Genomic DNA, 27,309 nt, shown 5'->3' on the forward strand with positions numbered 1-27,309 from the left:
TATTAAACAACCACGGTGACATCACACATCCTTGTCTACGGCCTACTTTTACTGGGAAATAATTTCCCTCTTTCCTACATACTCTAACTTGAGCCTCACTATCCTCGTAAAAACTCTTCACTGCTTTCAGTAACCTACCTCCTATACCATACACCTGCAACATCTGCCACATTGCCCCCCTATCCACCCTGTCATATGCCTTTTCCAAATCCATAAATGCCACAAAGACCTCTTTAGCCTTATCTAAATACTGTTCACTTATATGTTTCACTGTAAACACCTGGTCCACACACCCCCTACCTTTCCTAAAGCCTCCTTGTTCATCTGCTATCCTATTCTCCGTCTTACTCTTGATTCTTTCAATAATAACTCTACCATACACTTTACCAGGTATACTCAACAGACTTCTTTCTTTCAACACACCGGCTGTATCTCACCGAGGCGGGGTGGCCCAAAAGGAAAAACGAAAGTTTCTCCTTTTGCATTTAGTAATATATACAGGAGAAGAGGTTACTAGCCCCTTGCTCCCGGCATTTTAGTCGCCTCTTACAACACGCATGGCTTACGGAGGAAGAATTCTGTTCCACTTCCCCATGGAGGTAAGAGGAAATAAACAAGAACAAGAACTAGAAAGAAAACAGAAGAAAACCCAAAGGGGTATGTATATATATGCTTGTACATGTATGTGTAGTGTGACCTAAGTGTAAGTAGAAGTAGCAAGACATACCTGAAATCTTGCATGTGTATGAGACAGAAAAAAAAAGACACCAGCAATCCTACCATCGTGTAAAACAGTTACAGGCTTCAGTTTTACATTCACTTGGCAGGACGGTAGTACCTCCCTGGGCGGTTGCTGTCTACCAACCTACTACCTAGGACTCAACAGACTTATCCCCCTATAATTTTTGCACTCTCTTTTGTCCCCTTTGCCTTTATACAAAGGAACTATGCAAGCTCTCTGCCAATCCCTAGGTACCTTACCCTCATCCATACATTTATTAAATAATTGCACCAACCACTCCAAAACTATATCCCCACCTGCTTTTAACATTTCTATCTTTATCCCATCAATCCCGGCTGCCTTACCCCCTTTCATTTTACCTACTGCCTCACGAACTTCCCCCACACTCACAACTGGCTCTTCCTCGCTCCTACAAGATGTTATTCCTCCTTGCCCTATACACGAAATCACAGCTTCCCTATCTTCATCAACATTTAACAATTCCTCAAAATATTCCCTCCATCTTCCCAATACCTCTAACTCTCCATTTAATAACTCTCCTCTCCTATTTTTAACTGACAAATCTATTTGTTCTCTAGGCTTCCTTAACTTGTTAATCTCACTCCAAAACTTTTTCTTATTTTCAACAAAATTTGTTGATAACATCTCACCCACTCTCTCATTTGCTCTCTTTTTACATTGCTTCACCACTCTCTTAACCTCTCTCTTTTTCTCCATATACTCTTCCCTCCTTGCATCACTTCTACTTTGTAAAAACTTCTCATATGCTAACTTTTTCTCCCTTACTACTCTCTTTACATCATCATTCCACCAATCGCTCCTCTTTCCTCCCGCACCCACTTTCCTGTAACCACAAACTTCTGCTGAACACTCTAAACATTACATTTTTAAACCTACCCCATACCTCTTCGACCCCATTGCCTATGCTCTCACTAGCCCATCTATCCTCCAATAGCTGTTTATATCTTACCCTAACTGCCTCCTCTTTTAGTTAATAAACCTTCACCTCTCTCTTCCCTGATGCTTCTATTTTCCTTGTATCCCATCTACCTTTTACTCTCAGTGTAGCTACAATAATAATAATGCCAGTGAATCGATTTGTGCTACTATTATGTATGCTTCTCTTTTCAGACAAAGCCAGGCCTGACAGAGATGACAGGTTATATGAGATTAGGAATGTGTTTGTGTATCTGAAACAGAAATTTAATATGTATTTTTATCCCTTCAGGAAGCTTGTAATTGACAAGTCTTTGATTCTGTTTTAATGAAGACTCTCATTCAAGCAGTACATACCAAGCAAGAGGAAACACTTTGGTATAAAGTTGTTTGTACTTTGTGATTGTTACAGTGGTTTTGTATTGGATACAATTGTGTACACTGGAAGTAATACATTGCGAGATACCAGGAAGTTACTGGGTATCTCCGGTGATGTGGTTAGAGCAATGATGGAACCATATCTTGGTAAGGGACATACATTATATTCTGATAACTGGTACAAAGCCTTTTAGTCAGTGATTTCTTGCGAGTGAACATGGCAGATGTGTGTGGCATAGTGCGTGCAAATCGTAAACATATGCCCAGGTTCAATGCTGGCACTCGTAGAGGTGAGGTGCAGGCGTTTGCTGCCAATAACATTATGGCACTTCGGTGACATGACAAACGAGATGTCACACTGTTGTCATCAGTTCACCCTAATGAAATGGCAGACACTGGCAGGCAGCATAGAGAAAGCAATGAACCCATTCTAAAACCTGCAGCTGTGACTGACTACACCCTCAATATGCATTCAGTGGACAAATGTGACATGCAGATTGGGTTTGCTGATTGGGTTTGCAAGAGTTATAAGTGGTACATAAAACTCTGTTTCCATATTCTGGACATTTCCATGCTCAATGCTTATAATATATGTATATAAGATGAAGACCAGAAACAAACCACCATATGGCGAATTTTGTTTGTCTGTCGTCAGACAAATAATAATCAAGTACCAAGGAACAGCACCTGCAATAGAAAACAGCCCACGTAATTATCAACAACTACTTTCTCGTCTGAAGCATGGTGATCACTTCCTAACAAAACTGCCTGCTACTACTTTCAAGAAAAAGGCTCAGAAGAGGTGTTACGTCTGTGCACATACAAAAACATGCCCACAACAACACAGAGACACTCGTTTTATGTGTGAGGAGTGTAAAACACCACTGTGCATGACACCATGTTTCAAAGACTTCCACAGGCTGCAGAACTTCTAGAAACATTCCCTGTGACTGTATATGTGTATATAAAATATAGAAAAATAGTAATAAACAACATTTTGTATTGTTCGTTTGTGTAAATAAGTTTTGTAAACAAAATAGTGACAACAGTGTTTGTGCAGTTATTGTGTAGTACTGCATAGAAAAAGAAATAACGTACAAAATAGTGCTCATATTGGTCTCACAGGCCATAAAAGTAACTTTAAAAAAAAATTAAAAAATAAAAGAAAATAGTACTAAAAAAAAAATAAAGTAATACCGGGTGACCGGCAGTCGGCGATGTTACCGTATGCCGGTCATTTTCTGTCAACTTCACGCCTCCATATCTTGGTAAGTATTGAAGGTAAAAAATTTTTTTTAGCCTATAAAATTTAGAAAAGAAAAAACACTGTCTTTTCATAAGAATTTTTTTTTTTTTTTTTTTTTTTACCGACTCTGAGAACAGATTTGGGAGAGGGCCTGCCGACCCTGAAAGGGTTAAGCATTATGGTGCTGTATGGCCTTTGATGGCCTGTTGGAATGTGAGTGAGATAATGCGTATTTATAGAGGGATTCAGGGAAACTGGTTAACCAGACTTGAGTCCTGGAGGTGGAAAGTACAGCGCCTCCACTCTGAAGGAGGGGTAGAGATATTTGCACTTTTAAACTGTAGTGTCACTGCACTTCTGGCAAGACAGTGATGGTGATGCAAGACAGTGATGCTGTCAATTTTGTCAAGGTTGGGAACCAAAGCAATCATAGTACTAGGGGGAGAGAGCACAACTTTGTAGTACCCACAGTCAGTGGCCAGGCTTCAAACACCTTTTATTGTACAGCAATAAAGGAATGGAACAGACTGCCCGCACATGTCAAAGCCAGTCATAGCATGAACCAGTTCAAGAAGAGTGCCAAAAGGTGTCTGATGAATGTAGCTACAGAAAGGGAGGGGAATGATTTTCTATTTTTTAGCTAACATACGTGTAAATTTTACCTTATTCCTAGTAATGACCCTCGTATTGTAGATAGTCTTAATAACCCTCGTGTAGTAGATAGTCTTTTAGTATGATAATAAGATAATAGATGGGAAAAGAGGAAGGTGGCAACAACAAGTAAGAGGGAGGTGAAAGTGTATAAACTAAGGGAGGAGGAAGTTCGGGTGAGATATAAGCCACTATTGGCAGAAAGGTGGGCTAGTGCAAAGATGAGTAGTGGGGGGGTTGAAGAGGGTTGGAATAGTTTTAAAAATGCAGTATTAGAATGTGGGGCAGAAGTTTGTGGTTATAGGAGGGTGGGGGCAGGAGGAAAGAGGAGTGATTGGTGGAATGATGAAGTAAAGGGTGTGATAAAAGAGAAAAAGGTAGCTTATGAGAGGTTTTTACAAAGCAGAAGTGTTATAAGAAGAGCAGAGTATATGGAGAGTAAAAGAAAGGTAAAGAGAGTGGTGAGAGAGGGCAAAAGGAGAGCAGATGATAGAGTGGGAGAGGCACTGTCAAGAAATTTTAATGAAAATAAGAAAAAATTTTGGAGTGAGTTAAACAAGTTAAGAAAGCCTAGGGAAAGTATGGATTTGTCAGTTAAAAACAGAGTAGGGGAGTTAGTAGATGGGGAGATGGAGGTATTAGGTAGATGGTGAGAATATTTTGAGGAACTTTTAAATGTTAAGGAAGAAAGAGAGGCAGTAATTTCATGCACTGGCCAGGGAGGTATACCATCTTTTAGGAGTGAAGAACAGCAGAATGTAAGTGTGGGGGAGGTACGTGAGGCATTACGTAGAATGAAAGGGGGTAAAGCAGCTTGAACTGATGAGATCATGACAGAAATGTTAAAAGCAGGGGGGGATATAGTGTTGGAGTGGTTGGTACTTTTGTTTAATAAATGTATGAAAGAGGGGAAGGTACCTAGGGATTGGCAGAGAGCATGTATAGTCCCTTTATATAAAGGGAAAGGGGACAAAAGAGACTGTAAAAATTATAGAGGAATAAGTTTACTGAGTATACCAGGAAAAGTGTACGGTAGGGTTTTAATTGAAAGAATTAGAGGTAAGACAGAATGTAGGATTGCGGATGAGCAAGGAGGTTTCAGAGTGGGTAGGGGATGTGTAGATCAAGTGTTTACATTGAAGCATATATGTGAACAGTATTTAGATAAAGGTAGGGAAGTTTTTATTGCATTTATGGATTTAGAAAAGGCATATGATAGAGTGGATAGAGGAGCAATGTGGCAGATGTTGCAAGTACATATATGGAATAGGTGGTAAGTTATTAAATGCTGTAAAGAGTTTTTATGAGGATAGTGAGGCTCAGGTTAGGGTGTGTAGAAGAGAGGGAGACTACTTCCCGGTAAAAGTAGGTCTTAGACAGGGATGTGTAATGTCACCATGGTTGTTTAATATATTTATAGATGGGGTTGTAAAGGAAGTAAATGCTAGGGTGTTCGGGAGAGGGGTGGGATTAAATTTTGGGGAATCAAATTCAAAATGGGAATTGACACAGTTACTTTTTGCTGATGATACTGTGCTTATGGGAGATTCTAAAGAAAAATTGCAAAGATTAGTGGATGAGTTTGGGAATGTGTGTAAAGGTAGAAAGTTGAAAGTGAACATAGAAAAGAGTAAGGTGATGAGGGTATCAAATGATTTAGATAAAGAAAAATTGGATATCAAATTGGGGAGGAGGAGTATGGAAGAAGTGAATGTTTTCAGATACTTGGGAGTTGACGTGTCGGTGGATGGATTTATGAAGGATGAGGTTAATCATAGAATTGATGAGGGAAAAAAGGTGAGTGGTGTGTTGAGGTATATGTGGAGTCAAAAAACATTATCTATGGAGGCAAAGAAGGGAATGTATGAAAGTATAGTAGTACCAACACTCTTATATGGGTGTGAAGCTTGGGTTGTAAATGCAGCAGCGAGGAGATGGTTGGAAGCAGTGGAGATGTCCTGTTTAAGGGCAATGTGTGGTGTAAATATTATGCAGAAAATTCGGAGTGTGGAAATTAGGAAAAGGTGTGGAGTTAATAAAAGTATTAGTCAGAGGGCAGAAGAGGGGTTGTTGAGGTGGTTTGGTCATTTAGAGAGAATGGATGAAAGTAGAATGACATGGAAAGCATATAAATCTATAGGGGAAGGAAGGCGGGGTAGGGGTCATCCTCGAAAGGGTTGGAGAGAGGGGGTAAAGGAGGTTTTGTGGGCAAGGGGCTTGGACTTCCAGCAAGCGTGCGTGAGCGTGTTAGATAGGAGTGAATGGAGATGAATGGTACTTGGGACCTGACGATCTGTTGGAGTGTGAGCAGGGTAATATTTAGTGAAGGGATTCAGGGAAACCGGTTATTTTCATATAGTCAGACTTGAGTCCTGGAAATGGGAAGTACAGTGCCTGCACTTTAAAGGGGGGTTTGGGATATTGGCAGTTTGGAGGGATATGTTGTGTATCTTTATACGTATATGCTTCTAAACTGTTGTATTCTGAGCACCTCTGCAAAAACAGTGATAATGTGTGAGTGTGGTGGAAGTGTTGAATGGTGATGAAAGTATTTTCTTTTTGGGGATTTTCTTTCTTTTTTGGATCACCCTGCCTCGGTGGGAGACGGCCAACTTGTTAAAAAAAAAAAAATGTTATCTTCATTATAGAATAATAAGAAAATATTATAACCTTTATATTTTAATAATAAGGTAAAAGGACCCCAATGGAAATAAGTCACTCTGTCTGACTTTTTTGGGTTATCCCAGGTTCTCTACACATATTCTGCTATGTATGATAATTCTATGTAACTGTATTTGTGTATACCTGAATAAACTTACTTACTTACTTATTTCTTCTTATTTAGGGTCACCCTACCTTGTTGGGAGATGGCTGGTTTGTTGAAAAAAAAAAAATTAGCACTGGCCTTCTCCTACCATGGCAGGGTGACCCCGAAAAAGAAGAAATGAAACTTCTCCTCTCTTTTCATTTAGTAATTTATAGAGGAGAAGGCTTTACTAGTCCATTGCTTTCAGTATTATAGTCACCTCATGTGATTTGCATGGCTTATGGAGGAATGATTCTTATCCACTTCCCCATGGAATAATAATATTAAAAATACGTAATATGAGCCTGAGTTCTTAATTATTTCATAAACTTTCCAGAACCAGATCCAGTGATTTGTGGAGCCAAAGGTCGTGCCTTTGTGATAGAACCAGAGGAGGTGGAAGAGGATGAAGAAGAAGCACTAAATGGGGAACTTGTAGATGAAGATGAAGAAGATGAGGTCAGTGATGAAGCATCAGATTCACCTCACATGAGTGACGAGGATGAGCAACGTGAGCATGGTGAGTCACGAGAGAAAGACAATAACTAGGTTGAAAATGAATATGATATGATAAATAATAAATGATATGATAAAGAAGGGGTTTGGGATATTGATTGGAATGACATTTAAACTGTCATATCTGGGTGCCTCTGCAAAGACAATGATTATGTGTGAATGATGGTGAAAGTGTTTCTTTTTTGGGTCATCCTGCCTTAGTGGGAAAAAGTAAATAAATAACTACTGTGACTGAATATATAAATAAATAATTACTGTGACTAACTAAATACTACAGTGGTACCTTGAATTTCGAACAGCTCCCGACTCGAACAATTATGTAAGTGTATTTTTGTAAGTGATTTTGTAAGTGTAATTTTGGGGGTCTGAAACGGACTTATCTAATTTACATTTTTCCTTATGGGAACAAATTCGTTCGGTAATGGCACTCAAACAAACAGCCTTCTGGAACGAATTAAAGCTGAAATTCAAGGTACCGATGTACTATTATTGAAAAGTAAATAAATGAATGCAAGTTTATCCTATCAATAAATGTACAGCACAAAAATAGTTTTATCATTCCATTGTAAAATCGAAATATCGTAAACCAAACCATAGTAAAGCACGGAGCATCTGTAATGTGATAAGTTAATCATTTCACTCCCCTTCTGGGGTCCTATTTGCTGAAGAGGACCCCAGCAGGGGGGCCAAAATATACAAGCCAATTAATTTTCTGAGTTTCAAACTCCATGGGGATTATTATTGAGCAATGACAAGTGTTCATTGCTCACACTAGGATGAAACACCTTTTCAGTAGCTAATTTTTTCAATAACTTTGTAAATTAGAATTGATTATTTCCAGAAAGTACTGTATATAATTATCAGAAAGTTTTAAGAAAGGCTTCCACAGGTAATCTGTCACTTGTCATAGGTGGATAAAACACCTTTGGTATTGATCATTTTGCTTAGTATAAGGCGGATGGATTTATGAAGGATGAGGTTAATCATAGAATTGATGAGAGAAAAAAGGTGAGTGGTGCGTTGAGGTATATGTGGAGTCAAAAAACGTTATCTATGGAGGCAAAGAAGGGAATGTATGAAAGTATAGTAGTACCAACACTCTTATATGGGTGTGAAGCTTGGGTGGTAAATGCAGCAGCGAGGAGACGGTTGGAGGCAGTGGAGATGTCCTGTTTAAGGGCAATGTGTGGTGTAAATATTATGCAGAAAATTCGGAGTGTGGAAATTAGGAGAAGGTGTGGAGTTAATAAAAGTATTAGTCAGAGGGCAGAAGAGGGGTTGTTGAGGTGGTTTGGTCATTTAGAGAGAATGGATCAAAGTAGAATGACATGGAAAGCATATAAATCTATAGGGGAAGGAAGGCGGGGTAGGGGTCGTCCTCGAAAGGGTTGGAGAGAGGGGGTAAAGGAGGTTTGTGGGCAAGGGGCTTGGACTTCCACCAAGCGTGCGTGAGCGTGTTAGATAGGAGTGAATGGAGACGAATGGTACTTGGGACCTGACGATCTGTTGGAGTGTGAGCAGGGTAATATTTAGTGAAGGAATTCAGGGAAACCGGTTATTTTCATATAGTCGGACTTGAGTCCTGGAAATGGGAAGTACAATGCCTGCACTTTAAAGGAGGGGTTTGGGATATTGGCAGTTTGGAGGGATATGTTGTGTATCTTTATATGTGTATGCTTCTAGACTGTTGTATTCTGAGCACCTCTGCAAAAACAGTGATAATGTGCGAGTGTGGTGAAAGTGTTGAATGATGATGAAAGTATTTTCTTTTTGGGGATTTTCTTTTTTTGGGTCACCCTGCCTCGGTGGGAGACGGCCGACTTGTTGAAAAAAAAAAAAAAAAAAAAAAGTTTAAGAATGGCTTCCAGATGTAAGATGTGAAACATTTTGTGAACGAGGCCCATAAAAAAAGTGTTAGATTTAACCTATCTGAGCTAGAACATTATTTTTTTTTCCAACAAACCGGCCATATCCTACCAAGGCAGGGTGGCCCAAAAAGAAAAACGAAAGTTTCTCTTTTTAAATTTAGTAATTTATACAGGAGAAGGGATTACTAGGCCCTTGCTCCCAGCATTTTAGTCGCCTCTTACAACACGCATGGCTTACAGAGGAAGAATTCTGTTCCACTTCCCCATGGAGATAAGAGGAAATAAACAAGAACAAGAACTAGAAAGAAAATAGCAGAAAACCCAGAGGGGTGTGTATATATATACTTGTACATGTATGAGTAGTGTGACCTAAGTGTAAGTAGAAGTAGCAAGACGTACCTGAAATCTTGCATGTTTCTTCTTTCTTTCAACACACCAGCCGTATCCCACCGAGGCGGGGTGGCCCAAATGGAAAAACGAAAGTTTCTCCTTTTACATTTAGTAATATATACAGGAGAAGGGGTTACTAGCCCCTTGCTCCCAGCATTTTAGTCGCCTCTTATAACACGCATGGCTTACGGAGGAAGAATTCTGTTCCATTTCCCCATGGAGATAAGAAATAAACAAGAACAAGAACTAGAAAGAAAATAGAAGAAAACCCAGAGGGGTGTGTATGTATTTATATGCTTGTACATGTACGTGTAATGTGACCTAAGTGTAAGTAGAAGTAGCAAGATGTACCTCAAACCTTGCATGTTCATGAGACAGAAAACAGGACACCAGCAATCCTACTATCATGTAAAACAATTACAGGTTTCCATTTAACACTCACTTGGCAGGACGGTAGTACCTCCCTGGGCGGTTGCTGTCTACCAACCTACTACTTACAAGAACATTGTTATGATTGTTATAATCATGGGGAGTGCTAAACCTGTAGGATTATACAGCACATATGGGGGGGATGGAAGGTATTCAGACTCAATTCAGGGAACCGGAGCACAGATCCAATTCCCTAGATCAAGAGCCCCTCACCAACGTCAATGAACCTCCCTTGAGGGGTGAGCTAGAACAAGCTTACAGACTCTTGACTTCAATGTGCCAGTATTATGTACCATTTTACATGTGTTAAACGGGATATAATAAACTCGAATCAAGCTGTAGCAGTGTTTAGTTTAGCATTATTAAATTCTATTACCCATAATTCTCCTGTTTTTCCCCCATAAATAAAGGAGGTAATTCATTGTTAATTTCTCAGATCTGGTTTTACAAAATTTTGCTTAAAATTGGCACACATTGTATATTAGGTTGCATCATATATTATAGATATCCAGCATTCTGAATTCAATTTAGAAAAAGCTTGACTTAATTCGGTCTTTATTTCTATAAGCATAATGAAAAAATACACAGATTGAGGTGACCTTCACCAGATGAATTAGACACATAAACAAAGTAAACCTTTTATTTAGACCTGGGAATGGTATGTAAACACTGACGAGATGGCGTAAATGACGCTACAATGCAGCAGATATCTACATTAATGATTGTTTTGCCCACAGATATCTACATTAATGATTAACGTTTTGCCCACACATTACAGCCAAAATGTTGTTAAATTATCTGCTGCATATATTAATATTTTATATCTTTTTAGCTTTTGTGTTCATGTCAGATTAAAATTTTGAGGCCTTTGCATCTTTCTGATTTAGCTTCATTTTTAATGAATTTCAGTGGTTCTAAATGTCCTAGTTCAGAGGGTCATTTAAATAACATTTTCATGCTTCTTCTAGGACAGCTAAGGGTTAATGTGTTTCCTTCTTTGGGTCACTTTTCCTTGATGGTCAAGATAGTAATTTCTGTATTGATGTATGCTTAATACACTAACTACACGAAGTTTGACATTATTGTTTCAGAGTTCAAGCGTGAAATGATGGAGAGTCTTACAAATGCTCTGCGCGAGTCATCAGCATCGGAGAATGTGGTTTTAGAAATTAATGCCTCACGTCATGCTTATAACATGAGCATGGAAGATGTCCTCACCACTGTGACTCAGGTGAGTGGAGATATTGTGTTCTCCTTATGTGATCAAGCCTTACCACAAGCAGGGATTGAACTCGTGGCGAATGAGTTGTAAAAACTCCAGGTCAGCGCATAAGCCACTGGGCCAGCTGGCTAACGTGCTGGCCTGTAGTTTTACGACTCGCCTGCCATGAGTTCAAGCCCCACCCATGGTATAGTTTGTTTGTAATCGTGTCATTACGATTTTGTGACTCACTCCTTACATGATATTTGTTATTAGCATCATGCATGTTCACTGCACTTGTTATTTTGGCATAGTGATTATTTGATTAATGGCCCAAGTCAAACTGAAACGTCATAAGTTTCACTCTGTGTACGGGTTATTTGTGTGCTGTTCCAGTCATGGTATTGTGCCTTTTCATTCTTGATTATTTATTAAGAAGATAAGAAGAGCAGTGCAGTAAGCCTCCCAGCCCATGGTAGGCAGGTCCCAATCACACTCACATATTCAAGGTTGAATTTGTAAATGAATAGTATAAAATACTGACAAGATGAAGAAATAGACACGTGCAACATCTGTGTGTCTTTATTTGTAGACATTTCATCATCCAGTGGCTTTATCAGTACAATTTGTATTGATAGAGCCACTGGATGGCAAAATATCTACAAATAAAAACACACAGATGTTGCATATGTGTTTAATTCCTCAAAGCTGGACTTATTCAGTCCCTCTCACCCTTTTCTTCACGAAGTCCAGGATGCTTTTCCGGCTGCATTTCTCACACGTCTGTTTTTTTTCTGCTAGTATCCTAGCCCCACTAACATTTCTGGCAATGAAGATGTAGAGTTGAAGCATGTCTTGTCAGATCCCATGGGTCCATAAGCCCTGTCTCTTTTATGTAATGACTGTCTTTTCTTCAGGTGCTGAGCACCACAAAGACTGAACTTTTTAGACTGAAACCTGTTGTTGGGCATTAATGTGCTCTAGCTTTTGTTTTCCTCATAAGAAGACATCCTGATGCACCTGGGGATCAGGCATATTAACCTGACTCATGGATATGTGCATAGATCAGTGTATCTTCTATCTCTCCACCAGTAGCAGTGCCAGGGTCTAACATCAAAGGAAGCAAGGACATAAAAGAAAGGTGCCAAATAAAATCATTCTAATTTTATTATATATGTTTAGACTTTTTTTTATTTTTCTTAGAGAGAATAATTTTACATTGAATACATGCTGTTTTGTATTAGAAATTCAACCACAGTAAAAATAGTTTTACAAGAAGTACAGCTGAAAAAGGCATAGGCAAAAAAAAAAAAAAAAGGCACTGAATATGTTCAGGGGAGAAGCTGCTTTCCTTGCTAAACCACTCTTTCTTAGCTACACAATTGTTCTCTGCTCTCCACCATTTTAAAGTCTTTAACATTGATCTTTTTCAGGATTCTTTCCCCTGATCTTCAATTTTTGTATTTTATCTCAGATTTAACTTGCTTTGTTTTTTTTTTCAAACTTTTCATAACACACAGTTCTTTATTACTTCTTCTTTCAACAAATCAGCTGTATCCCACCCAGGCAGGGTGGCCCAAAAAGAAAAACAAAGGTTTCTCTTTTTAACTCTAGTAATGTATACAGGAGAAGGGGTTACTAGCTCCTTGCTCCCGGCATTTTAGTTTCCTCTTATGACACATATGGCTTACGAAGGAAGAATTCTGTTCCACTTCCCCATGGAGATAAGAGGAAATAAACAAGTACAAGAACTAGCAAGAAAATAGCAGAAAACCCAGAGAAGTGTGTGTATATATGTATATACTTGTACAGGCATGTGTAGTGTGACCTAAGTGTAAGTAGAAACAGCAAGACATACCTGAAATTTTGCATGTTTATGAGATAGAGACACCAGCAATCCTACCATTGTGTAAAACAATTACAGGCTTTTGTTTTACACTCACTTGGCAGGACGGTAGTACCTCCCTGGGTGGTTGCTGTCTACCAACCTACTACCTACCTTCTTTATTACTTCTTCTTTCAACAAACTGGCCTTATCCCACCCAGGCAGGGTGGCCCAAAAAGAAAAACAAAAGCTTCTCTTTTTAACTTTAGTAATGTATACAGGAGAAGGGGTTACTAGCCCCTTGTTACTGGCATTTTAGTCGCCTCTTACGACACGCATGGCTTACAAAGGAAAAATTCTGTTCCACTTCCCCATGGAGATAAGAGGAAATAAACAAGTACAAGAACTGGTAAGAAAATAACAGAAAACCCAGAGGGGTGTGTATATACATATATGCTTGTATGTGCATGTGTAGTGTGACCTAAGTGTAAGTAGAAGTAGCAAGATGTACCTGAATCTTGCAAGTTTATGAGATAGAAAAGAGACACTAGTAATCCTAACATCGTGTAAAACAATTACAGGCTTTTGTTTTACACTCACTTAGCAGGATGGCAGTACCTCTCTGGGCAGTTGCTATCTACCAACCTACTACCTACCTTCTTTATTACTTATATGTGCTAAATATATTACTGCAATATTTTTGTCGGTGAATGAAACACGTGTACAGTATTTGGGTATCTTTACTGCCAAAATGTTTCACCCTCACAAAAGATTTCTTCTGTTGAATGCAGTCAGTTATAACACTGGAGACTTATATTTGCCTTGTATACCACTAGTAAAAAAACATTTTGTGTTAAGTACATTATAATCTGTTTTAAAAGAGTCCTAACTTTGACATTGCAGGGCATCATCCGTGCAGGTGAGGACAAGATTTCAGAAGATTGTAGTGTGGAAAGTTTATGGCGAACCGTTAAGATTTCAATAACAGCTTTTAAGGATGTTCTTAGAAATTACATACGGAAAGCTAGAGACCAAGTTCTTGTTATGAATGCCATAGAGGTGAGTATTATTGTCTCATTCTTAATCTTGATAGTTATTATTATTAGTATTAATGTAGATGATGATTATTATTATTATTATTGTGGGGAGGGTGCTTAACCTGTTAGATCATGTAGCGCCTGGGGAATGAAGGTATTATTTATATTATTATTATTATTATAATCATGGGGGAAGTGCTAAACGTAGGATTATAGTGCTTGTGAGGGGGGGGGATGAAAGGTATTTGGGCTTAATTCAAGGAACAGGAGCACAGATCAATTTCCCTAGATCAAGAACCCCTCACTAGCATCAAGGAACCTTCCTTGAGGGGAGGGAATGAAGGTAATCAAGTTTGATCTAAGAGAAGCATCAAGTCACCCCTAAACTTGAATGGTGATAGTTCATAATTTTTTTTAATTTTTTTTCAACAAGTCGGCCGTCTCCCACCAAGGCAGGGTGACCCAAAGAGAAAGAAAATCCCCAAAAAGAAAATACTTTCATCATCATTCAACACTTTCACCTCACTCACACATAATCACTGTTTTTGCAGAGGTGCCCAAAATACAACAGTTTAGAAGTATATACGTATAAGAATACACAATATATCTCTCCAAACTGCCAACATCCCAAACCCCTCCTTTAGAGTGCAGGCATTGTACTTCCCATTTCCAGGACTCAAGTCTGGTTATATAAAATAACCGGTTTCCCTGAATCCCTTCACTAAATATTACCCTGCTCACACTCCAACAGATCGTCAGGTCCCAAATACCATTTGTCTCCATTCACTCCTATCGAACACGCTCATGAACACTTGCTGGAAGTCCAAACCCCTCGCCCACAACACCTCCTTTACCCCCTCCCTCCAACCTTTTCGAAGACGACCCCTACCCCGCCTTCCTTCCCCTACAGATTTATACGCTCTCCATGTCATTCTACTTTGATCCATTCTCTCTAAATGACCAAACCACCTCAACAAACCCTCTTCAGCCCTCTGACTAATACTTTTATTAACTCCACACCTTCTCCTAATTTCCACACTCCAAATTTTCTGCATAATATTTACACCACACATTGCTCTTAGATAGGACATCTCCACTGCCTCCAACTGCCTCCTTGCTGCAGCATTTACAACCCAAGCTTCACACCCACATAAGAGTGTTAGTACTACTATACTTTCATACATTTCCTTCTTTGCCTCCATAGATAACATTTTTTGCCTCCACATATACCTTAATAAAATTATTCTTATTATTACATACATAGGGGATCACTAAACCCATACAACACCTATGGAATGGAAGGGTATTCAGACTCAGTTCAAGTAATTGGAGCATAGGTCAATAATAAATAATAATAAAATAGTTTGGAAGTTGAGAAATCACAACTGTCCAGGGATGTATAGTGCTTTAAAGTGAGATAAGTGCTTTAAACACTTGTCAGTGAACAGAAAAGTCCCAGATGCTCAGAAAATGAAACACAAAAGTAGGAAGAATCTGTATATTGTGCCTTGATGCTAGCAAGTGGCTCTTGATCCAGCTACCCTCCCTTTCCTTACATTGAATATGACGAACAATAAGGCACAGGATTGTGACTGAAATAATACTGAAACATTGTCATAAAGTTCGTCTCCTATGTGAGGGTTATTTGTGTATTTAATATGATTGTCTCTCATTCCTCAGTTATTAGTATTATTATCATAGGGGAGCACTAAACTCATAGGATTATACAGTGCCTGGGGGGAGGGCAATGGAAGGTATTCAGACTCAATTCAAGGAACTGAAGCACATCCAATTCCCTAGATCAAGAGCCCCTCACCAGCATCAAGGAACCTTACTTGAGGGGCCCATTCCTCAAGCACTCAAGACACCTACATAGTGTTTTCCTTTGAAATGTGATAGATAAAATGGAACTCCAGTAAATAAATGTTTTGCACACCAAGAGATTTACTGGGAGAAAAATCTAAATTTTTCTCCCAGTAAAATAATGATACGAGGGTAATCTAAATGCTTTATCCTGCCGTACTCTCACTGTATGACCCATACAGGTTTAGCACTTGCCTTTACATACTGTGCAATAAGACCTTTCATAGCTCTTTGCGAGTTCTTACTGTTATAGTAATAATTAGACCTGTATGACTTGTGGGTTTAGTGCTTAGTTATGATAATAATAATTAGTGTAGTGTATTCTCAGTTATTATGTTTATCATCTTTAGTTTCCTTCATGTTTTCTGAATCAGTTTATCAAACTAGTAAAATTATTTTCATTTCTTTAGAACAAGAGGATCTGTGTAGATATTTCCCAGAACAGTTCTCAGCACATACTTCCAGAGTACAAAAATGTCAGCATATACTTCCAGAGTACAAAAATGTCAGCATATATTTCTCAAAGACTTATTCAGTACAATAAATGTTTTGCTGCTTATTGTATGATATGTGTGGGGAATATTTGCAGTTGCTGATGACAGAGTCACCCAGGTACCTACCAGTGGCACAAAAAATATTCTTCGAACTCAACCAAAGTTTTGAAATTCTGGATGACGAGGTTGTGATCCATTGGTTCAAGAAAGGCGGTGCTGCCACCTCTGCTTTTCCTTCACTTAAAAATGCTGTGAGTATGATCAGAGCATTATACCTGTTCTAACTTACGTTTCTCCTGTTATGATGCACCAAACTTTATAAGAACTTGAAAATGGAGAAAATACATTGTTTTCCATACTGATGTAAGATTTACATTCTTGGTGTTCCAAGTTAACCATAAACATCTGCTGCTGCATTTATTTTTTCTTAGTTGGTGCTTTACTAGATGTATCAAAGTACAGAACCACTAGGACAGAAACATGAAACATAGATCAGCAGGTCTGAGGTCAAAACTCCTAGGTCTCTTATACAGTTACACACCATTTAGGCAGTAGATAGTAATCACGGAGTATCCTCCTTTTTCTTGAGTCATATTGGATTACATCCTTTTCCCTTGTAATGCTACAGTATTGGGAGATAACTTTGATCCTATAGTATATTCAGTAGTAGAATCAATGATCTAATGTCATTTGTAGTTACAGTCAGGTGTGTCAGTGATATAAGATTGGATGTAGTTGTGTGCATAACCTCAAGAGTTCATAGGATTAGTTTGAAAAGAATATTGCAATCAATATGATCAGTTTAAAAACTGTAGTGTAAAGCACCCTTCTGGCAAGACAGTGATGGAGTGAATGATGGTGAAAGTTTTTCTTTTTCGGGCCACCCTGCCTTGGTGAGAATCGGCCAGTGTGTTAATTTAAAAAAATATAGTATGATCAGAAACCTTTTGTATGTTCTAATCTACAAGAATCCTGTTAAAGGCTGTTAGGTAAAAGGCCAAGTGCAACTAATGCAACATTTATATTGTGGCAACATTTCGTTCTCCAGGAGCTTTCTCAAGCTGTTAAAGGCTGCATTATTATATATACTGCATGACCCTTGTCAGTTTAGCGCTTTATTTGATTATAATAATTATATATCACAGCACGTGAAGGGAGAAAAGTTAACCGATGTTAACCCAAGGCTCTCCCCTCAAGGAAGGTTCCATTATGCCAGTGAGAGAGACTTAATCCAAGAAAGTGGACCTGTTTTACCATTCCTGTGGATGCTTTGTAACCCTTACATGTTTAACACTTGACTCTAGAATGCAGGGAAGAGAGATACATGATTATATACACTTAGAAAATCCTAGAGGGATTAGTACCAAACTTGCACACGAAAATCACTCCCTATGAAAGCAAAAGACTTGGCAGATGATGCAGCATCCCCCCAATGAAAAGCAGGGGTGCCACTAGCACGATAAGAAACAACACAGTAAGTGTCAGGGGCCCAAGACTGTTCAACTGCCTCCCAGCATACATAAGAGGATTACTAATAGACCTCTGGCTGTCTTCAAGCAGGCACTGAACAGGCACCTAAAGTCAGTACCTGACCATCTGGGCTGTGGTTCGTACGTTGGGTTGTGTGCAGCCAGCAGTAACAGCCTGGTTAATCAGGCCCTGATCCATCCAGAGGCCTGGTCACAGATTGGGTCGTGGGGGCATTGACCCCGGAACCCTCTCCAGGTATACATCAGGAAATAACAGTAATAATATGCAAGTCTCATGTATTCACAAAAAGTGCTAATATCTTATGACTCACTGCTGCTTTTTTTTATAAATAGATAACACAAAAATAATTTAATACAAATTGAAATTGCATGTTTAGGTACAGTGGTACCAACTCATTTATATGGGTGTCAGGCTTGGGTTTTAAACATTGTAATAAGGAGACTGGAGGCAGTGTATGGTGTGAATATAATGCAGAGAATTTGGAGCTTGGAGATTAGGTGTCAGGTTACCAAAAGTATAATTCAGAGTACTGAGGAGGGGTTGTTGAGTTAGAGAACTTAGGGAAGATGCAACAAAATAGGATGACTAGTACAGTATATAAATCTGGGATGGAGAGAGGTTTTGAGGTCTGTGAGTTTGGACACCCAAAAACTTGGTGTGAGCTCATTAGATGGGATTGAGGTAAGTGGTTTTTGTCCTGACATGTTGGAATATCATTTATTACTTTCATTTGTAAGAATGTAGGTAAATAGAGTTTGTTCTTTAATAAAATTCATATTTGTCAACCATAGCCTGTTCACTTCCTGGGTCTGTCAGTAATAATCTATTATTTTTTGCAGATTGAAAGATTTGTAGTGTGGTTGGAGCAGGAAGAAGAGAGTGATGATAGTGAAGAGCAAGATGATTAGTACATGAACCTTCTCAAGACTGTTATGCTTCCTTTTCGTGCCAAGTAAAGGGCTCTTGATTCAACAAATTAGAGCTACCCTCCCTTATGACTCACGAAATTGTAGTAACACTATTGTAAACAAACAAAGGAACAGGTGGGGGATTCGAACCCACAGTGAGCGAGTCATAAAACTCAGCTGAGTGGTTTACACACTGGGCTGGAGTTTCGAGACTCGCCAGAGGTTCAAACCCCACCCGCTCCATGGTTTACCCTACCTTAGCGTAGATAAAATCTAACTGCTCTCCATTCTCCAAGGTGCTGGTATGACCTTTATAGGTTTAGTGCTTCCACATGAATAATAAAATACAGTGGACCCCCGGTTAACGATTTTAATCCGTGCAAGAGGGCTCATCGTTATGCGAAATAATCGTTATGCGAATCAATTTTCCCCATAAGAAATAATGGAAATAAAATTAATCCGTGCAAGACGCCCAAAAGTATGAAAAAAAATTTTTTTTACCACATGAAATGTTAATTTTAATACACACAAACTGAAAAAGGCATGCACAATTAAATGACACTTACTTTTATTGAAGATCTGGTGATGATTGATGGGATGGGAGGAGGGGAGAGAGTGTGTTAGTGTTTAGAAGGGGAATCCCCTTCCATTAGGACTTGAGGTAGTAAGTCCTTTTCTGGGGTTACTTCCCTTCTTCTTTTAATGCCACTAGGGCCAGCTTCAGAGTCACTGGACTTCTTTCGCACAAGATATCTGTCCATAGTGGCCTGTACCTCTCGTTCCTTTATGACTTGCCTAAAGTGTTTCACAACATTGTCAGTGTAATAATCACCAGCACGGCTTGCAATAGCTGTGTGAGGGTGATTTTCATCCATGAAGGTTTGCACTTCAAGCCACTTTGCACAGATTTCCTTAATCTTTGAAGTAGGCAACTTCTTCAATTTCTCTCTCCCCTCCTCCGAAGCAATTTCCTCAGGTGTGGCCTCTTGCTGTTGAAGTTGATCTAGCAGCTCATCAGTGGTTAGTTCTTCATTGTCCTCCTCCACCAACTCTTCCACATCCTCCCCACTAACCTCCAACCCCAAGGACTTTCCCAATGCCACAATGGATTCCTCAACTGGCACAGGATTCTCAGGGTTAGCCTCAAACCCTTCAAAATCCCTTTTGTCTACACATTCTGGCCACAGTTTCTTCCAAGCAGAGTTCAAGGTCCTCTTTGTCACTTCCTCCCAAGCCTTACCTATAAGGTTTACACAATTGAGGATATTAAAGTGATCTCTCCAAAACTCTCTTAGAGTCAGTTGAGTTTCTGAGGTCATTACAAAGCACCTTTCAAACAGAGCTTTTGTGTACAGTTTCTTGAAGTTGGAAATAACCTGCTGGTCCATGGGCTGCAGGAGAGGAGTGGTATTAGGAGGCAAAAACTTCACCTTAATGAAGCTCATGTCCCCATAAAGTCGCTCTGCCACGTCTGTAGGATGACCAGGGGCATTGTCTAACACCAGGAGGCACTTAAGTTCTAATTTCTTTTCAGTTAGGTAATTTTTCACATTGGGGGCAAATGCATGGTGTAACCAGTTATAGAAAAATTCCCTAGTGACCCATGCCTTACTGTTTGCCCTCCACAGCACACACAAATTATCCTTGAGGACATTCTTTTGCCTGAACGCTCTGGGAGTTTCAGAGTGATACACTAATAAAGGCTTCACTTTGCAATCACCAGTAGCATTGGCACACATCAACAAAGTAAGCCTGTCTTTCATAGGCTTATGTCCTGGGAGTGCCTTTTCCTCCTGAGTAATGTAGGTCCTGCTTGGCATTTTCTTCCAGAACAGGCCTGTTTCATCACAATTAAACACTTGTTCAGGTTTCAGTCCTTCAGTTTCTATGTACTCCTTGAATTCCTGCACATATTTTTCAGCCGCTTTGTGGTCCGAACTGGCAGCCTCACCATGCCTTATCACACTATGGATGCCACTACGCTTCTTAAATCTCTCAAACCAACCTTTGCTGGCCTTAAATTCACTCACATCATCACTAGTTGCAGGCATTTTTTTAATTAAATCGTCATGCAACTTCCTAGCCTTTTCACATATGATCGCTTGAGAGACGCTATCTCCTGCTATCTGTTTTTCATTTATCCACACCAATAAGAGTCTCTCAACATCTTCCATCAATTGCGATCTTTGTTTCGAAAACACAGTTGAACCTTTGGCAAGAACAGCTTCCTTGATTGTCTTTCTGGTGCCCACAATAGTAGCGATGGTTGATTGGGGTTTCTTGTACAGCTTGACTAGGTCGGCTATACGCACTCCACTTTCATACTTATCAATTATCTCTTTCTTCATCTCTATAGTAATTCTTACCCTTTGAGGTGTAGGGTTGGCACTAGAAGCTTTCTTGGGGCCCATGGTCACTTATTTTCCACAAACAGCACCGAAAATACTGTAATAATACGAAATATTCCGAGTGTATGCTTGGATGTTACCGCGGAGGCTGGCTGGTAAACAATGGGACGGAGCGGCACATGTGAGGCTGGCTGAGGGCACATTGGACGCGTCTCGGACGAAAATCGGTATGCGGGTTTTTAATCGGTATGCGGGGCAAAAATTTTGCGATAAAAGTAATCGTTATGCGGAAAAATCGCTATGCGATGCCATCGTTATGCGGGGGTCCACTGTACTTGCTTTTGACTGTATCAAAAATACATTAGAAAGATTGAATTAGCAGTTTCATATTTATGTATACCAAGAGGTAAAAAATGAGAATATGTTTCTAGGAAAGAAGTGAGCATAGCAATTATTACCACTAAATTATATTTAAGAAAATGTAAAGTAATAATTATAAACACATGAAGGTCATAAAACCCCTGAGGAACAGAAGGTAAATAAATCAGATCCAAAGAAGGGAAAGGTAACTTTTAAGACTTTGAATTAAGAGGTCTTTATTGGCATCAAGATCTCCATACCCTTTGAAGAAGACTGTTATATACTCCTAAAAATAAAACTATTACAAATATTCAATGTCTGTAGATCTTCCTTCAACCAGAATAAAAAAAAAGCCAGTTATAGCACTTTTTCAGGTAGCATATCTTGAAACAGAAAATTTGTCATATATTTACTTCATTAAACAAAGACTTGTCATTTACAATAAATAAAATTTTACAACACAAAAATGTGAATTTTTTTTTTTTACATACTAAATGGCAGATGAAATTCCACTAATTATGAAAACCTTAAATTAATATAAATAACATTTAGAATAATGGATGAGCATTATTTCATAGCATACAACTGAAATGCAGAATATGTAAACTAATACATTACACACCCAGCTGTCAGAGATGAATAATTATTCTGTCTTAAATTAAAAATAAAGCTTATAAAGTAGGTCAAACCTTAAGTGAAGAAACTTGTTTGTTTCATAATTAAAATTGCACTACAAACTTGATCTGCTCCTTGCAGGGCCTCTGCTACGAGTCTTTCGTGAAGTCACTCCACGAGTGGAACTTTCTGTAGCTGTTGACTTAACAGGATTGCTCTCAATTTCAACCACAAGTGGGCCAATACTACGTCGAGATCGCAAACCTGTTCCTCCTGTTAATGTGAAGGTTCTTGTGACAATACCTTGTTGGCGTGATTGAGAACTGGTGGAGCTTGTACCAGTTGTGGTAGATGAGGTATTAGAGGGCGTGCTGGTAGCGAGAACCAGTGTGGTGTTAGTGGGAGTTGTAGCAGTGGTGGTGGTGACAGTGGATGTCAGCGGCAACATATTTGTATTTGTAGTGTCAGTAGTTGTGGCTGAGGAATGAGGAACAAGTGGTTGGTGAACATCTTTATCATCAGTAGAAGCCTTTTGATTGCTTGTTACTGTGTGTTCATGTTCTGTGGTGGCTACTACTGCTGTTACTGATGAAGGACTTGCTGAAGTGTCAGTTGCTACTGAGGAACTGTTAGTACTTTGATATGTATTGGAATTATTATCTGATGGTGAGACTGTATTTCTTGCTCTCTCGCTCATCTCAGATGCTGCAACTAGCAGAGCTAATTCTCCTGTTGGAACACTGGAAGGTGTGGTGGAGGTTGAAGTGGGTGTGGAATGTACTAGAGCAGTTGAGGGTGCAGATGCAGTGGAACATACAAGTGTTGTAGAGGTGGCAAGAGAGGTTGCAGGTGTTATAGGGGCTGTGTGTGTGGTAAGGGTGGAGGAAGCTAGAGTTACGTGATTTGGCGTCGTTACGAGCATCACTGTAGGCCGGCTCGTGTTCAAAGTCCGAGTGGTGGCAATAGTGCGAGCGGTGTGAGCCACAATGGGTCGTACCAAGCGAGGACTAGAGGTTAATATCACCCTGCTGCGTCCACCACTCACTATGCTACCTGCCCCACTAACGCCTCCAGCACTCACTACCACAGGCCCAACACCCAAAGACAGAGCAGAACTCTCTGAAATAACTGTTCCATTGCCAGAGGACATTCCCATCGTATTTGTAATAACCATGGAGGGGCTAGCCATGCGGACTGCAGATGAAGAATTTACATTGGTGAGGAGAAATGAGGCAGCTGATGTCTTGGGGCTGCCAGAGTACACTCTCACACCAGTTCCACCTCGAGGGCTCAGCGGACTACCTACTTCAAAAAAAAAAAATGAGGTCAATAACCTGTCTACTGTAGACCATTTGCCTTAAATACATTATATACAGCCTCTCCTCACTTAATGATGGAGTTACATTGGTAAACGAATTCGTCACTAAGTAAGGAGCATACTATAATGGTAGTGGATTTGTGTCAAGCATCTTTGATATTTTTTTAATGTCACCTTTGCACCATTTATAACATTTTAGTGTATTTTTAAATGTTTATACAGTAGTGTACTGTATATTGTAATAAACAGAATAGAGGAAATCAGCGCTAATATACATTATTTATGTATGCATACTGGTCAGAAAGCCTGTCATAAGCACGAGTCGTCAGTAAACAAGCAAATCGCTAGGTGAGGAGAGGCTGATAGGGGGCTTTCTGCAAACACCCAAATGTCATTCCCCTTTGTACAAACATTGTATCATGATGAAAAATAAAGTATTACTATTTAAAAGGAGTACTTATGCTTACATTAATATACTAATTGTTTTCTTTGAAAATATTTAAATTCTATGAAACATTCACTTTGATAAAAGTACGATTCTTTACTGAGTACTTGGATAATTAGCAAACCCTCAATTTAACATACCTTGGAAATAAAGGACAAAATACACAGGGTCAACTGTTTCAAAAATAATGGGAAAAGTCCTTTGGTACAGAAATATCTACACATTATTGTTACGATGGCCAAAGCTCTTGTGGTTATCCACCACAATCACCATTACATTTACTCCCTACTCCTATTAGTCTGATAAACTTAATTTACTTTTAAGTTGTCCTGTTCCAATACGCAAATGTTACCTAGGAATAATAAAGTGAGTGTCCTATAGCCCCCAGCCCTCCCTTTTTTTTTTTTTTCTAAACTCTCACTGCAATATTTCTTGGTCCTCTTCATTTTGTCAAACCAAAAATACTCTTAAAAGATGATGTATATTTTTACACTTTTTCTTTAAATAATATTTCTAAACATTTTCATTTCTGCTGACTTGAATCTGCGTCAAATAACGTCCTGCTTGATGATTAAACAACCACTGGAATGCAAATGCAGGGCAGAAGAGATTCAGTAACATTTGGATTACCAGTGTTGTATACCTGTGATCAAACAACAGCTGGCTTGCATGGTTAAACTTTTGACTGTTTCGGTCATATACAGTGGAACCTCAAAAATCGAACGTATCACATATCGAATGTTTCGAAAATAGGACCATTTTTTCGGACAAACTGTGTCCCTATTATCGAACGCGCCCCTATTTTCGGACCGCCGGGTACAGGACCTGTCTACCGCCTGCTCTGTCCGCGTTCCCGCGCAGGCGCCATGAGCAGTCTAGCTTTGTTTATGCTTGAGTGAACACTAACCTGCGCTCTCATTCACGCATTTTACGATTATTTTGTTGTGTTTAGTGCTTGTGGGACTGTGAAATAAGCTGCCATGGGCCCAAAGAAACTTGCTAGTGCTACCCCTGTGGTAAAGATAGTAAGGAACACCATAGATGTGAAGAAGGAAATAATACAGAAGTATGAGAGTGGTGTGAGACTTGTTGAGCTTGCCAGGATGTATGGGAAAAACAAGTCGACCATCGGTTCTATCCTGTCAAAGAAAGAACAAATCAAGGAAGCTGATGTTGCGAAAGGTGTTAATATAGGGAGTGGATGAGGTGCCTTCTTCAAAGATTAAGGAGATTTGTGCCAAGTGGAATGATGTCCAAATGTTTGTGCAGAAGTACCACCCTGAGCAAGCTGAAACAAGCCATCTTTGCAACAAGTTCAGTGACAGAACCATGTCCCATTTTAGGGAAATGTTAAAGAGGTGCCAGAAACAGAGGACTGTGGACAGTTGTTTTGTGAGACGGGTCCAGTGACTCTCAAACTGGTCCTAGTGGCATTAAAAGACAGAGAAGGGAAGTAACCCCAGAGAGGGCTTTACCTGAAGTCCTCATAGAGGGGGATTCTCCTTCCAAACACTAACCCCAACTCCCTCTCTCATCCCTATCTTCCAGATGCCATCACCAATCTTCAATACAGTGGACCCCCGGTTAACAATATTTTTTCACTCCAGAAGTATGTTCAGGTGCCAGTACTGACCGAATTTGTTCCCATAAGGAATATTGTGAAGTAGATTAGTCCATTTTAGACCCCCAAATATACACGTACAAACGCACTTACATAAATACACTTACATAATTGGTCGCATTCGGAGGTAATCGTTATGCGGGGGTCCACTGTAAAGGTAAGTAAAAATGTTATTTTATATGTATTACTATACATAATTAAAAACTATAGTATTTGTTGTATGTAAAACTGTAATTAATCTCTATAAAATGTATTTTTTGTGTGAATATTTTTGGGTTTCTGGAACGGATTAATTGTATTTCCATTATTTCTTAGGGGAAATATTGCTTCGAATTTCAGACTTTTTGAATTTAGAACTAGCTCCTGGAACGGATTAAGTTCGATTTTTGAGGTTCCACTGTAAATACATTTTACGAGCCACTGTGTTTGACGTATATACATGTATACTCAAAAATTCTAGCAGCTTCAAATCAAGCAGGAGAAAGCTGGTAGGCCCGCATGCGAGAGAATGGGTCTGTGTGGTCAGTGTGCACCATATAAAAAAAAAATCCTGCAGCACACAGTGCATAATGAGAAAAAAAAACTGACCTTGTTTTTGGATTAAAATGCCGACTTTGAGGTGTATTTTCGTATAGTTTTTATGGCTATATTCTCGTTGTCATAGTCACATTTGATAGAATGGAAAACATTTTATAGAAATAGGTGTGATTTTGATTGGTTTTACTGTGAAAAGGACCTTGAAATGGAGCTCAAATTACGGGAAATGTTTGATTTTTGCCGATGTTCAAGAGTAAACAAATGTCCAATAAATGTCCAACTAGCCATTCTGATATGCAGTCAAGAATGGGTTGATGTTATTTATACAATTATTACAATATTGCAGTAGTCTGAATAACAGTAAATCTTCTATTTTTTGTTTGAATAAAAATTCAAAACAGAAAACAAGAGTAATATCAGAGGGGCCTGGAGATGTGACTGATGAACAAAGAAAATGTTATTTTAGAGCCAGGAATGTCTGCATTGCTTATTCTGGACCCTATTTGAAATTAGCAAATTTTTTGATTTGCGTGAAATTGGCCAAATTACCAATTTCTGACCACTTTATTAGGTAGTTGAAATCGGTAAATGGGCAGTTTCTTGTACTCAATCGATAGAACAAATGGAGTTCTAAAGAAATGGTTATGAGTTTGGTTGACTGGAACAATGGAATTAGGCAAAAATAGGGCTCAAAGTGGGCGAAATCGTCAATTCGTAAATATCGCCAAAATCAATAACTTCGCGAGAGCATAATTCTGCAAGTTTTCCATCAAATGTCGTACTTTCAGTGTCATTACCATCGGGAAAAGATTATCATTTCATAAGAAAAAATAATTTTTTTTTTCCAAATATTTTGCGACACCAGGAGACACCTCAGGATTTGGGGTTTCGACAGTGAAAGGGTTAAGCATCTGCAAGTGTACTGGAGCTGTATATCTCAAGTTAAGGAACTGCTGGCCTACCAGTTTCAAGCTTAGTGTTGCTGTATATTCATGGTTCAGCAATTGCTGGTTTACCAGTATTACAGACCCATGATAAGCACTGCTTTTTTACTGGTGGCATATACCTGTGATTAAGCACTGCTGGCTTACTAGTAGTGTATACCCCTCCATTTAACCCTTTCAGGGTCCATGCCGTAGATCTATGGCTTTACGTTCAGGGTCCAAACCGTAGATCTACGCCATGAGCTCAGCTCACTCTGATAAGCTGTGAGTGGTAAATTTGGGCCTAGATATGAGAGAATACATCTATGTTGTATGTGTGCACCACATAAAACAAATCCTG

At 39.2% G+C, this 27,309-nt stretch overlaps 2 protein-coding genes across 9 annotated transcripts in view; one reads left to right on the forward strand and one right to left on the reverse strand.

The window, feature by feature from the left end:
• Positions 1–19,316, forward strand: part of eIF2Bepsilon (eukaryotic translation initiation factor 2B subunit epsilon) — a 55,462-nt gene extending 36,146 nt beyond the window's left edge. For both annotated transcript variants that reach the window (XM_070098373.1, XM_070098374.1), the window contains 5 exons: positions 7,097–7,279; positions 11,054–11,193; positions 13,892–14,047; positions 16,478–16,633; positions 18,713–19,316. In XM_070098373.1, coding sequence (XP_069954474.1) covers positions 7,097–7,279; positions 11,054–11,193; positions 13,892–14,047; positions 16,478–16,633; positions 18,713–18,781 — 704 coding nt within the window. In that variant the 3' untranslated portion in view covers positions 18,782–19,316. The remainder of the gene's footprint in view (positions 1–7,096; positions 7,280–11,053; positions 11,194–13,891; positions 14,048–16,477; positions 16,634–18,712) is intronic.
• A 1,735-nt stretch (positions 19,317–21,051) lies between these two features.
• The window catches only part of Rcd1 (Reduction in Cnn dots 1), a 130,250-nt gene continuing 123,992 nt past the window's right edge, over positions 21,052–27,309 (reverse strand). For 6 of the 7 annotated variants that reach the window (XM_070098370.1, XM_070098371.1, XM_070098372.1 and 3 more), the window contains one exon: positions 21,052–23,409. In XM_070098370.1, coding sequence (XP_069954471.1) covers positions 22,220–23,409 — 1,190 coding nt within the window. In that variant the 3' untranslated portion in view covers positions 21,052–22,219. The remainder of the gene's footprint in view (positions 23,410–27,309) is intronic. The other variant, XM_070098369.1, reaches the window with a different exon arrangement.

Source organism: Cherax quadricarinatus, chromosome 62, assembly GCF_038502225.1.
Source record: "Cherax quadricarinatus isolate ZL_2023a chromosome 62, ASM3850222v1, whole genome shotgun sequence".
In the NCBI taxonomy this organism is placed as follows: Eukaryota; Metazoa; Arthropoda; class Malacostraca; order Decapoda; family Parastacidae; genus Cherax; species Cherax quadricarinatus.